The sequence below is a fragment of the Cucurbita pepo genome, chromosome 3 (genome assembly GCF_057944985.1).
Source record: "Cucurbita pepo subsp. pepo isolate OVF chromosome 3, ASM5794498v1, whole genome shotgun sequence".
NCBI classification, from domain to species: domain Eukaryota; kingdom Viridiplantae; phylum Streptophyta; class Magnoliopsida; order Cucurbitales; family Cucurbitaceae; genus Cucurbita; species Cucurbita pepo.
Window position 1 is genome coordinate 273,101 of NC_141800.1, and position 12,692 is coordinate 285,792.

The following is a 12,692-nucleotide window of genomic DNA, read 5'->3' on the forward strand; positions in this document are numbered from 1 at the left end:
TCCAATACTCTTGAGGACATGTTGAGAAAGTCGTCCTAAAGTAAACAATATATATACCAGCATAATTAAATAAGGAGATACAGTTGAGATAGGTCAACTTCAGGATCCAAAACACCTATGAGAGATGATCATATAAACTACAAATTCATACATACATATAGAAGTATTGTTACTATGCTTCATCAGTCACTTAAATTCCGGGCATTCGCACTTTTTGGCCCTTCGTCTGCATTTTAGTTTCTACTGCCTGCCCTTCTTCATGCTGCAAGATGGACATTTATATTGTTTGATACTATCAGCCTTAGCAGGTGTTATCTTTACGCACTTTCCGTGGTACCACCTTTCGCAGATGTCGCACCCAATCCAGAACTCGTCTGCACTGTAATTTTCACCACAGCTACCGCAGAGGGTTTCGCTATGTTCATCGACATCCTCCTCGTAACTCTGTTCTGCAAGTTTAGGATTGCTTTTCACTTGCCCATCATTGGATCTCTATAATAGAGAGCTATCAAGTTAATAGCTACTCAGAAGTTTTAAACAATTTGTTAACTACAAATGCTTTAAGAAGACATGATAGTGATATATCACAAATATAAGGTGAAGGATTTGAAGCTAAATCTTTAATAGACATGATAGTAATGTATCAACTGTCAAGTTAAGCTTCTGATGTGTGTGATCAGAAGTTCTTTTTCCCCAAAATTTGGTTAGACAATTGTATGAAAATTGACACTAGACAAGGACAACATCCTTCAATCCCTCCCGAGAATTCATTGCATCGAACCACAGGAGAGGATTGTACACAGAAAATTCAATTGTGAAATATTGAAAAAACATGATCAACTAAATAAACCTTCGCGCTTCCTTGTGTTCTGCTTCCACTATCTACACTAGGCTTCTCTTTGACAGGCTTCCGTTCTGTCACAACTTCAAAGACAGTGGGAAGATCGTTCATCAAGCTAAACAAACGCTTTCTGTCATTATATAATTAGTGAGACGGAAAAAGTTAGTGGACGGTTCCACAGCAAAATAACATCATTATGTAATCACGTCAAATAAACAGTTAAGAAAAGTCGTTCTTCAACCTCCTAAAAGCAAAATTATTCAGACAGTAACATTGTTCTTGAAGGTAAATCAGTCATAATAAGCTGGGAAACGAAAGAAAGTAGTGTAATTGCCGTAGAATCCTTTAGTTTAAGTAGTCTGGTTATAGACCTATCACCCATATGCCGCAGAGAGTATTTGCAAATAGTGCAAAAAAAAAAAAAAAAAAACATTTGAGATAGTAAATTTGTACAGCAACTAGAGATAGAAATTTTTTGCCTGCAAGCAAGAAAATCAAAAGTGTAATTGTTCACCTTTCGTTTCGGTTAAGCCTTGCTCCAAGATAGAAAGCCACAGAAAGCAACCAGGAATCACTATGTACAGCAACTAGAGATAACCAATCTTTTCTGTTCATGCCATCCCTAGCAAAATTAATTCCAAGTGCAGGCTCAGGAAGCTCCGGTGGAACCTCTTCTACTGGAAGAACCACTTCCCATGTTTCATTGGGATGTCCATAAAGGCACAAATTTTCCTTATCTGAAAAGGTAGAAATCAAAGGAAAAACATATGAGAAGCATCATAAAATGATAGTAAATCCCTGCTCTCAGAGAAGAAATTAAATTAATAGAAAACCAATCAACACATTACGGTATGCAACAGTTACTGGTTAATTGAGATACCGTAAGTGTACGAAGAAACAATTCCAGGATCTGGAAGCAAGGATCAAGATCACAAAAAATAAATTTCGAATTCAAGGAACAAGCGTCCAATCTGAAGTAGTTGCCAACACTAAGTCATTAAACGAAATTAGAAAATAATATCTCAACTCATCATGCATCAATGGCTCGTTAAATTCACCAGCAGCAAGAAAATCCACATTCGACGAAACAGTAAGCATCGTACAAAAATCATATACAAACAAACTCCGCATAATTTACAATTACGAATCACCTGGATCACAGAGGCCGTAGAATTCATCCACATCTGACAACAAGAAGAAAAAGAAAAGGAACATCAGTGATCTCCGAGGGAAAAAGAGTAAAACAAAGAAGAGAAAATTGAGAGGGAGACAAGACCGTGAGCGAGGGCTCGAACAAGAGCGGCGCGGCGACCGCTATAGTCTTTGAAAATTTCCTCGACGGTTTTGGGAGTGGTGGAGGCCATTTCCATGGCGGAATGGAGATCTGAGAGCAGAAAGTGAAATCGGAAGTCACATGAAGAAATGGAAATTGGGAGAGAGATTGGGAATGAATGGAGGAAGGACTAATGCATGAGTTTGGGAAAGAAGAGCGCGGGACATAGAAGAATCGGAGGTTGGAACGTAAATTGACGCTAACGAAAATTACTATTGCCACTCCAAAAATTTATTTCCCAACCACTTTTTTTTTTTTTTTTTTTTTTTTTTTTTTTTTTTTTTTAGCTTAACAAATATTGTATTTTTTGGGGTTAAAATTTATTAGTCATTTTTTCGTTTGATAGATCAGTAATTTTAAAATTTATTACATAATTAAATGTTTCAAGGTAAAAGTGTATAAATATAACAAATAATATACGTTTTATACAAACTTTATTTATTTATTATTTGGGATCGTCTGTTTTTCCTTTCCCCCTTTATTTTCGCATTTTCCTTGAATTTGCGGCGGCTTCATATTCATCCAAAACTGCGGAAATATCCCAGCATAACGAAAGTAGGATTTTAGAACGTGGGTCTAAAGCTTGTATGAGCCCGCCCTTAACGATAACAGTCAATGTCCACCGCTAATAGATATTATCTACTCTAGCCCATTACATATCGACAGTTTCATGATTTTAAAATGTGTCTACTATGAAGAGGGTCTAACCCTACTCCGACCACTGGCTCGCACCATTTGTAATTGCTCAAGCCTACTGCTACCAAATATTGTCCGTTAAATAAGTCATCAACCTTACCATTGGGAGAGGATTCCCCTCTTCAACCAAACATGGAATCTCACAAGAAAATTATAGACCAAAACTTAACATGAATGATCACTATAGTTACCCAAGAATGAACTTCCAATTGATTTTAATTTTCTAGGCACCTAGAGTGTATGGCCAAGTATCAAGACCCAACTTCAACTAGAAAGATTTAGGTTAAATTACTTATTTGGTCACATCCATTTAATCTTTAAATTTTCAGAAAATATATAATAATTTTGTATCTAATAAAACCTCAAAATTGAAATTTGGTATATAATAGGTAATTAAAATTCAGAATTCTCAAAATTTTATTTATTTATTAGATATAAATTTTAATTTTATGTGCAACAAAAATAAAATAAAAAACCTAAATATTTAATTTTATGTGTAATAGGTAAATATTTAAAAAATATCTACCAATAAAAGATGGAGAATGAGATAGAGCCAAGTTATACAGATGTTTTAAATTAAATATAAGAAGGAAAACAAAAGCAGTCCAATAGAAGACAAGAATCAGAACAAATGATGCAGCTTCTCCCACGTCATGAATGCCTACATCTACTAAATGACAAGGAAGCGATGTGCGTTAGTGGGTGGGTGGGTGGGTGGGGGGGCCTTATAGGAGACATGTAAGTATATTACAGTTTTCCAGCTACACCACACCACCCACCACCACCAGACATGACAATTGCAATAGTGAAGAAATGGAACAGTCATTCAATTTCAAGCTCCTAAACCACCGTCATTCATTTATTAAACCCAACAAAGCATGAATTTACTTCTCTTCTTAGATTACCTATAGCAAGGAAACGAAATAATATATACGACGAGTAGTAGTAGAATGAGTTAGTTACCATCTTTCATGAAGATGTTAATAACTCATGGATGCCCATTCTTTGCTCTGAAGTCAGTTCCACCGGGAACTTCACGTTGAACTTGATTCTCAAATTCCCATGCCCCGAAGCTTCCTTGGGAATTGGCATTCCTTCTCCGATCACGACTTCTTCATAAGTCGGCCCAACGATTGAATCGATTGGAATCGTTAGATTCCGTCCATCAAGAGTTGTTAGATGCACAGTGTACCCTGTTAGAGCTTCAACCAGAGAGATATCTTGGGTGATAATAAGATCGTTGCCATCCCTTTTGAAAACTCTATGAGGTATCTCATCAAGGGTAAGAACAAGGTCCGAGGGTACAACTCTTGGTTGCTGATCTCCTAATTCTGGAAAGGTAAGTTTAGTTCCCTTCTTCCATCCAGGCTTGATGTCTACTGTCAAGATTTTCTCCACTGTAGTAGGTCTCCTGTACATAATAGCATCGTAAGGTTATAAAAAACACACAAATTTATAACTACGAACATTGAAACCTCCTCCCCAAAATTGATACAAAGAGAGTTGACCAAGTTCACACCAATAGGTCTCAAGACAAGAATATATGAGCCCACGAGGAATTTCAGACTTTTCCCAATCCCAAATGGTTCTTTCTTTTTTCACATTTCAAAATGTCCAAAGAACAATGGGGGCTTAAGCCAGTAGGCCATGTAGATTTCAGAGAGAAGCCAGGTTTAAATTGAGGAATAGAGGCTAGCTTGCTTTCTGACCTCCAAGGAGAAAGCAAAGAATGTTGTTTGTGCTTAACCAAAATTCCATGAAAATTATGAACTGCGGGGCAAAATTATAGTGAAAATGAAGATTATCTTGAATCTCTACTTCAGCTTTGCAAATGATAGAGCACTGGGAGAGACAGGTTAGCATATGTTGGATACTACCTGGGGTTGTTTTTACTCCCATCAGAAGCTCCCACGTGAATTTTTTTTAACTTTCTCGGAGATCTCTCCAAACCCATTTGCACAAGATAGATAGGACAAAAATTTCAGATGCTCTTGGAAATATCAAAGAGGAAATGTTTGCAAGGAAAGATAAAACATTAGAAGAGACTTCAATTTTCATTTTAGGCAAGTAATTCTGTTTTTATCCAATGAACAGAAGGAAGTTATGCATGCAAAGTTCTCATATAGATTAACAAGGATAGAAGCCTAATCACGAGAAAACAGATATAGCATCACAAAAAGTCGATCAACACTTCAGAAAAATATCAAATTCAGGAATTGGGTTTAATTAGATTACAAATAAATGAGAGATCCTGAAAGTCTAACTGAATAAATCTGTAGAGACTAACCCCATAGTATCCAAGGCATCCTTAGCAATCTTCATCTTCTTCACACAGCCCATGAAGAGATCTTCTAAACTACACAGCAGAATTTTCTCTATTGCAGCACCCTTCCTCATATAACTAGAGGCCCCACCAGCCCCATGTCTTAGGGAAGCAGATATATTATCACCAAACAAACCCCTTGGAAATCCATAAGCAGCAGCACGAGGGTCACTCATGTGGCTCATCCCTTCGAAGGGGCTCGGAAAACCGAACAATTCCGAAAATAAATCATTGGCACTTCTCGAGTTACGGCAAAACTTAGTCGACGAACCATGGCTAGTATAGCTACTGCAAGAACCATTTGGCAATGGCGTTTGCGCCTTCAAATACTCCTCTCCTAACTGATCATACACAACTCGTCTTTGAGGATCACTCAAAACCTAAGTAGAAACAGAAAGATTAAACGATTCGATTATGCATCTACGCACAGGCTAACATTAAATGGGATCGTGGAATAAAATTCAGATCAACGCGAAATTTCTATAAAAAAAATTCGAGTGGATTGTTACACTACATATCAGAAGAATCGCGTATCTTACATCATAAGCCTCCGAAATGTTCTTGAATTTGGCTTCGGCGTCCCTTTTGTTGTTAGGGTTCTTATCTGGATGCCATTTCATGGCGAGCATTCTGTACGCTTTCTTCAAGTCATCGTCGTTGGCATTGCGATCCACCTGAAGAATTTTGTAGTAATTAACGCCCATCGTTCCGTCGTCTAGCCAGGAGTTGCAAAGACCTTGAACACAAATTGGACTGTTTACACTTATATAGTGAGTAAAATATATAAGATAGTCCAATTTTTTTTGTAGTTTTAAATTATGACGCTATAATTTGAAAGATTCAATTTTATTCTCCAATTATAGAATTTGATAAAATAAAAAATGTCACTATTATTAATATAAAAAAATAAATAACAACTCAATTAAGAGCTTAAACAAATTATTTAAAAAAGAAAAAATATCAATAAATTGGAATAAAAGGGTGAATATTAATTAAGTTGTTTTAAGAAAGGAAGAGTAAGAAGCAGGCGTTCAAGGCGAGCCATGGCGGCAAAATGGAGGTCTGCGCGCCGAGGTCTCTGCAAGTTTGGCGATCTTTGATGGACTGGCTCTCTTTCATTTCTCCTATAATTGTTCAGATCGTGCATGGTGCTCCTTGTTTGGCTTAGGTTTTGTCCTGCATTGGTGTTAGATTCCCTCTTCTTGCCTCATCTGCGCCCTCTTTCAAGCCCTTGCCCGATGCTGAGCTTCCTCTTCATCAGTTTTCAGCAAAGAAAGTTAGCTCTCTCAGTGTTGTGGATGATCGTGGAAGTCAAGGTCTCCCTTGGGAAAAGATTACGGTAACGTGCGTCGTGTCTTCTTCTTTCCTTTTATAATTTTGAAGAAATTTTGAGGCTAAATTGATGATTGTGGACATTGTAGAAGTACGATGATGAGGCAATCTTTGTCGTCGAATTCTTAGATGATAGAGCGTCGGTATCGGTATGTGGTTTCCTAGTTTAGATGTTATTTTGAAATGAATTTAAATTCCGTTGGTTATGGACCTCCACCGTATTTCTTTTAGCTATCACTGCTATCTATATTCGGAGACCTGTTGTTAATAAGGTTGAGATCAAACCAAGGTTAGGTTTATGCATTTGCCATGCTAGTGTTTTAAATACTTCAATTGCTCATTCAGGTGGTTCTTAATTTGGATGAAACCAGAGTTTGTGCATATGAAACATCCAGTTTGCCAGCCGTTTCTGGCATTCAAGCAACAGAAGCTGGATTTAATTGGTCCGAGCTGGAATGTGTATCCTCGGACAAGGTACCTCTGGATTTCTCTTTCTAGCTTACAGTCTTTTGAAACTTTCCTTGAAATTTATATTATTCATCGATTAATGTTGGAAGCTCTGTTGACGGAATGTGAAGGAAAACCAAAGATCAGTTATGTGACCCTATTCGAACGTCCTGGATTGCACGAGTTCTTGAGCCAGGCTATTGATTTTCCGAACGTATATTACTAACTGCTGGTCTTGAAGGTTTGACATTGATTAATCAGTCGATTTTGTGACTTTCCTCTTGTTATTCCATTGTCATATGTGGTCTTTTACGGATGTACAGGATATGCTAGACCGCTGGTGGCAGAATTACCGGATGGAAGATTTAGCCTTCCGACTTATCGGCCATCAACAGTTAGCATGTAAGTATTTCTTCTAATTAGCAGGAATAATATTTTTAGCGTAAAATAATTTACCTATATTGAGTTCAGTGTCTGAGATATCACTTTGCCTGGAGTACAACTCAATTAAGGAAATATTTCCCTTGATGACAGATTTTGTGTAAAGGTTTTGTCCATGATTTTGGCTTTTACTTATCAGAAGATGATGTTGAATTGAAGACTTGATTTTAGATTCTAAATTTGTTGATTCTTGGCAGCATCTTTTCATCCGTTCCCTTCAATGCCATAATTCGATTCTAAGTTTCTACTTCTGTTCTGGCTGTTAAATATAGAGCTGGGATATGGAAATGAAGATAATCAATTCAGAATTTTTAGGGTTCTTTTTTTTTTTTTTTTTTTTTAATTGTAAAAGGTGTCTTTAAATTGCGGAGAATACAGAGAACATGTAGAAAACCTATCATTTATGCAAAGAAATCTCTTACAAATTGTTACTATTGACAACGACCCTTTTAGCTTCTTGCTGCTACCATTGAATGGAATCCCATGCCTTCCATTATCTCCAGCATAGCCTTCTGATAATCAGGTAGAAACTTCTCTTCTAATAATGGTTTTTTCAAACGGAATTACGGATGCTCCATTCTATTAGATACACTTATCCTTTGCTCTGTTCAGTGCCTTCTTCACCTTTTAGAGGTCTTCCTGTTGGTAACCCTTCAACACTTCCTCCCTCTCTTCAAACACCTGGCCCTGGGAAAAGACGTCAAACCCATTCTGTATGAAAATTTTCACATGCCTGAATGGTTTCAGATTCATGGATATCCTTTAGCACAAGATTTTCGAGACTGATAGTAGCTAGCATGTCCGAGTGGATCATGCTATGAAGTCAGTCTGCACATTCTTTCCACTTAGAGCTTTAGTAGATGAAGTAAGAAGAAATTCATGAGATGTGTCCACATTGTATGTTATTTCCATCTTAGGTTGAAATAATGTCCTTCGCATATTGAATACCATATTCCTGTTTACTTAGTTTATTTTAGTATATACTCCCAACACGAAATTACAAGTCCTGTTATCTGGGCAAACAAATGGTCATTGCATGAACTCCAGTGGGCTGATTCGTGGAAAGGAAAAGGCCCATAAAAGGTTCTAACGGAGGAAAATAAGGGCCTGTTTGTTTGGCATCTTTTTGAACAGAACAGAAGTGACAGCGATGACACATTTTGAGTAGCAACAGAGAAGTTGCCATTTGGCATTGGATAAGTTGAGACTTGAGACTGTAAGGAGGGAAGCGATGGCGGTACAGCTCACCCATCTTTACGGTACACCCATAAGGCAACGACCAACGCCGCCGCTCACCGGGCGGAGGACTGCCATATCTCAGGTGAGAGCCGTCGCCGAAAATGCTCAGGAGCTCCTGAAGTCTGGCGAGGTTCAGGCAATTAGGCCAAAGGAAGCAGTGACGGCCATAGATTCGGAGGGGTTTAGACTTTTGGACATAAGACCGGCATGGGAGTGGGAGAAAGCTAGAGTGAGAGGGTCAGTGCATGTGCCGCTGTTTGTGAAGGACGAGGATAATGGTCCTATTGGTCTTTTGAAGAAATGGGTGCATTTTGGCTACATTGGACTTTGGACTGGCCAATACCTGACGACCTTGAATCCTGATTTTATTCGTGAAGTGGAGGCGGCTGTTCCTGATAAGAACGCCAAGCTCCTTGTGGCTTGTGGCGAAGGGCTAAGGTGAGATTTTTAGTTTTTGCAATTCAATCCACTCTTAGTGGCTGATTTCTTGTGGCTGCAGGCTGCCAACGTTTCTTCGGCTAATTCCTTAGAACTTCAGTTTTGGAAGAAACGAACACTAAGGATTGGTAATTTGGTGCCATTAGATACAGAGAAAAACTAGGAAATTGTTATTTGATCAATATATTTATTTCTTACTTTTTAGCTCCTACATAGTCAATAGTGGTGGTCACATTAAATAATTTCTTTTTTCGTTTTAAGATAACCCTCAGTGTAGAAATAGTTTTTGCTTTTAGTGAATTTGCAGAATAAGGTACACTTTAGACTTACACCTTTGGCATAAAGAAAAGTTACTTTCTAAAATATAAAGTTGAACAAGAATTTTGGATAAAACGCCATTTTGTCTTTGGCTTCTTATCATACAAGCTTTAATGTGTATTTTTAGTATATGAACTTCATAAGAATCTAAGTTGTTTGAAGTTTAAATTTTTGTTTAATTGTTCTTAAACTTCTAATTTTGTATATTTCAACTTCTTTTTAAGTATTCAATTGAACAGTAGTTGAAGCGATAGAATATCTACATACATGTTTGGATGTTTATGTATCAAACTTATAATTTAACCTAAGATCTCTGTAATACCGTAATGCAGGGATTGGAAAGTATCATGTCTATATAGCCCTTCCTGCCCACTGCACGTTTTCACAGAGTATAAACATAATATGTAAATATTTAACCTTACGGTGAATTCTTGTCTTCTTGGTCAGGTCTTTGGTCGCAGTGGTGAAGTTATACAAAGAAGGATACAAGAACTTGGGGTGGCTGGCTGGAGGCTTCAATCGTGCCAATGAGAGCGACTTCCCGGCCGTCGAAGGGCCGGAGAAACTACAATACGCAACAATCGGAGGAGTTTCTTACTACTTCCTCCAATTGCTTATCCTCTTGCAAGCGGTGGGTAAGAACAGCTGAGACCATCCATATTCGCTTCTAATTCCTTTTGGGTTTTTTCCCCTACTTTTTTTTTGTATAATTTCTCAATTACATTGTTCTGAATCGAAGCTAAATAGCTTGAAGCAAGTTGAAGGAATGCATGTAGGGACTGTTGTTATAATCTTGAGAAATCCAATACATTCAAAGGTGTAAAAAATCCATCAGAAATGAAACACAGAGGATTGTTGAAGTAACATTATAATTGAAGATGTTCTAGAAGGAGTAAAGAGGGGATTTGAAAGCAATTCAATCCAAACAGGAAATCGAAGTCCTTATAGCTATTAGACGTAAATTGCTAGAAACTATAAGTTCCCAGATCCAACACACGCAGAATCCCCGGAGAAGATAACCTACTCCGATCTACTGGCGAACCTTTCAACCTTGTCGTTCAAGTTCAGTCCGACCATTGCCTCGCCGAGCCCACAGCTCACTTCCGCCAGCACCTCTGGATCGTTGTAGTGAGTAACGGCCTGGACAATCGCTCTGGCTCGTTTTGCTGGGTAGCCGCTCTTGAACACGCCGGACCCGACGAACACGCCGTCACAACCGAGCTGCATCATCAGCGCTGCATCGGCCGGCGTCGCTACACCACCAGCGGCAAATTGAACTACCGGGAGCCTCCCAAGCTGCTTCGTCTGCAGCACCAAATCGTACGGCGCAGCAAGCTTCTTGGCGAACGTGAAGACCTCATCGTCATCCATGTTCCTCAGCAGCCTGATATCCCCCATCACGGACCGCACGTGGCGCACCGCCTCAATGATATTGCCGGTGCCGGCCTCGCCCTTGGTTCTGATCATCGCCGCACCTTCGCGAATGCGCCGCAGCGCCTCGCCAAGGTTACGGCAGCCGCAGACGAAGGGAATGCGGAAATTGTGCTTGTTGATGTGGTTTTCTTCATCGGCGAGAGTAAGCACCTCGCTCTCATCCACATAGTCGATACCTATGGCCTCCAGAATTTGTGCTTCAACGAAATGACCGATTCGAGCCTTCGCCATGACCGGAATCGTGACGGCTTGTTTGATTTCCTTAATGAGTTGAGGGTCGCTCATTCTGGCGACGCCGCCTTGGGCTCGGATGTCAGCGGGGACTCGTTCAAGGGCCATGACGGCGCAGGCTCCCGCCTCTTCAGCAACGCGAGCCTGCTCGGCGTTGACGACGTCCATAATGACGCCGCCGCGGAGCATTTGAGCCAATCCGACTTTCACGGAGAAGGGGGATTGCTTTGTCTCGGTGAGAGCTCCGTTCCCGTACACAGCTACAACTCCAGATCCTGCCATTTTCGCCGGGAAATGAAAGTACAGGGAAACACTGAAGACCGGAATTAGGAAAATCCGCAGTAAGGCGGCGTATAAGAAAGCGAGAAAGAAGGGTGAGGATTCAGGAAATGACGAGAAACTGAGGCAGGGAAAGCTGCTTTAAGTAATGGTTGTTCTGGAATGATCTTATCGAGATGCGTAGACCATACGTCGAGCCTACGCGCGTGGAATATATGGAAATGGGGTCCACAGAGTCGTCGATATTTGAAAAAAAAGTATTCGAATCCAACGGTTGTATACAAGAGATCGGGAGCTTTAGAGTGTAGGTGGCTTCCATGTTTATCAGCTGTAATTGAAGCCACGGATTTTGATGCATGAAGCCCTCGGTTTTCGCACTCTGAAGGTCCAACCGATTGTTCGCTTTTTCCTTTTTTTTTTTTTTTTTTTTTTTTTTTTTTTTTTTTTTTTTTTTTCTTCTTCTTTTATCTTTTTATTTTTCTTTAACTACATAAATTCGATAATTTTATATCGAAAATATCTATAAAAGTAATTCCCGCTCAATGAATCATCCTTGAGAAAAGAAAAAAATCTATTTTTTCATCCAATTATAATAGGGTGTTTTGAACAAGTTTTCTGGTTGAAAAATAAAATGCCTATTTGAAAAATACTTTGCTTCACGGGCGAATCTAAACGTGTCTCTAAAACCCTATTGAAGTATCGGTATAATTAAATTGATCGGTAGCTCACATAGAATGTATACGAATTATTTGAGGACCACAATTTTCATACATACTTCTAACTAGTAGTGTTTTGGTTGTTAGAGCCAAAAAGGAATTACAACACATTTTTCATGCTTACTGGTTTTCTTTATTTCGCCTTTATTCTCATTCTTTAGCTTCTTCCTCCCTTTTGTTGTTTTCTTTTTTTCTCTTCCAACTCAAAGAACAATGAGCAACAATTAAAAAAAAAAAAAAAAAAAAAAAAAAAAAGAGAAAAAATAAATATATATCTATGAATTGATAACTACAAAATAATAATAATAATAATTAGTAAAATAATGAATATTTCAAAAGGGTAGATTATGATTAGATAAAAAATAATCTTATAATTTTATGGGGTAAACAAAATTACATAGGTTAAATGAATATAGAACATTTTTCAATCACCATTTTTATAAGCCTTAAAAGTTAAAGTTTAAATTCTTAATTAGCCTACATTTCAATTTTTCTTTAACCAAGTTTTTTTATTTTTATTTTGTCAATTTAGGACCATTCTACTCCCCTATTTATTATTTAAAAAAAAAAAAAAAAAAAAAAAATTTGAGATGTTTACTTTTGAAATTAATAGTAACAATTTAA

General features: G+C 38.3%; 4 protein-coding genes and 1 non-coding gene across 6 annotated transcripts; 2 read left to right on the forward strand and 3 right to left on the reverse strand.

Moving 5' to 3' along the window:
* Positions 1–36: 36 nt before the first annotated feature.
* Positions 37–2,376, reverse strand: LOC111791509 (PHD finger protein ALFIN-LIKE 1). 2 transcript variants are annotated; one of them, XM_087122756.1, is made up of 5 exons: positions 2,118–2,376; positions 1,993–2,025; positions 1,356–1,578; positions 851–971; positions 37–449 (listed from the first exon to the last, which is right to left on the reverse strand). In XM_087122756.1, exons 1-5 carry the CDS (start codon positions 2,209–2,211, stop codon positions 318–320), a joined length of 603 nt encoding a protein of 200 aa, XP_086978882.1. In that variant the 5' UTR covers positions 2,212–2,376; the 3' UTR covers positions 37–317. The 2 variants fall into 2 exon arrangements, with proteins under 2 accessions (XP_086978882.1, XP_023528654.1); XM_023672886.2 differs by having other exon boundaries at positions 37–492; positions 2,118–2,373.
* Positions 2,377–3,426: 1,050 nt separating this feature from the next.
* Positions 3,427–5,973, reverse strand: LOC111791508 (uncharacterized). Its single transcript, XM_023672885.2, has 3 exons — positions 5,733–5,973; positions 5,158–5,573; positions 3,427–4,281 (listed from the first exon to the last, which is right to left on the reverse strand). The coding sequence occupies exons 1-3, from the start codon at positions 5,895–5,897 to the stop codon at positions 3,840–3,842; spliced, it is 1,023 nt and encodes a 340-aa protein (XP_023528653.1). The 5' UTR covers positions 5,898–5,973; the 3' UTR covers positions 3,427–3,839.
* Positions 5,974–6,173: 200 nt separating this feature from the next.
* On the forward strand, positions 6,174–7,000 carry LOC111790759 (uncharacterized). Its single transcript, XR_015420310.1, has 3 exons — positions 6,174–6,532; positions 6,615–6,674; positions 6,871–7,000. It is a non-coding gene; the product is annotated as an uncharacterized LOC111790759 (transcript).
* Positions 7,001–7,401: 401 nt separating this feature from the next.
* LOC147793036 (Rhodanese/Cell cycle control phosphatase superfamily protein) lies at positions 7,402–10,280 on the forward strand. Its single transcript, XM_087122250.1, has 2 exons — positions 7,402–9,090; positions 9,856–10,280. Exons 1-2 carry the CDS (start codon positions 8,645–8,647, stop codon positions 10,055–10,057), a joined length of 648 nt encoding a protein of 215 aa, XP_086978376.1. The 5' UTR covers positions 7,402–8,644; the 3' UTR covers positions 10,058–10,280.
* On the reverse strand, positions 10,167–11,461 carry LOC111790758 (putative pyridoxal 5'-phosphate synthase subunit PDX1). Its single transcript, XM_023671792.2, has one exon. The coding sequence runs from the start codon at positions 11,353–11,355 to the stop codon at positions 10,429–10,431; it is 927 nt and encodes a 308-aa protein (XP_023527560.2). The 5' UTR covers positions 11,356–11,461; the 3' UTR covers positions 10,167–10,428.
* Positions 11,462–12,692: the final 1,231 nt, after the last annotated feature.

Excerpts from the sequence above, each read along its gene's own strand:
- LOC111791508 (XM_023672885.2), bottom strand. The coding sequence starts at position 5,897 with ATGGGCGTTAATTACTACAAAATTCTTCAGGTGGATCGCAATGCCAAC. Across the intron at positions 5,574-5,732 it reads ACATTTCGGAGGCTTATGAT|GTTTTGAGTGATCCTCAAAG; the intron begins GTAAGATACGCG and ends GTTTCTACTTAG. Across the intron at positions 4,282-5,157 it reads GATGCCTTGGATACTATGGG|GAGACCTACTACAGTGGAGA; the intron begins GTTAGTCTCTAC and ends TATTATGTACAG.
- LOC147793036 (XM_087122250.1), top strand. The coding sequence starts at position 8,645 with ATGGCGGTACAGCTCACCCATCTTTACGGTACACCCATAAGGCAACGA. Across the intron at positions 9,091-9,855 it reads GCTTGTGGCGAAGGGCTAAG|GTCTTTGGTCGCAGTGGTGA; the intron begins GTGAGATTTTTA and ends CTTCTTGGTCAG.
- LOC111790758 (XM_023671792.2), bottom strand. The coding sequence starts at position 11,355 with ATGGCAGGATCTGGAGTTGTAGCTGTGTACGGGAACGGAGCTCTCACC.
- LOC111791509 (XM_023672886.2), bottom strand. The coding sequence starts at position 2,211 with ATGGAAATGGCCTCCACCACTCCCAAAACCGTCGAGGAAATTTTCAAA. Across the intron at positions 2,026-2,117 it reads TGTTCGAGCCCTCGCTCACG|ATGTGGATGAATTCTACGGC; the intron begins GTCTTGTCTCCC and ends TCTTGTTGTCAG. Across the intron at positions 493-850 it reads GAACACAAGGAAGCGCGAAG|AGATCCAATGATGGGCAAGT; the intron begins GTTTATTTAGTT and ends TCTCTATTATAG.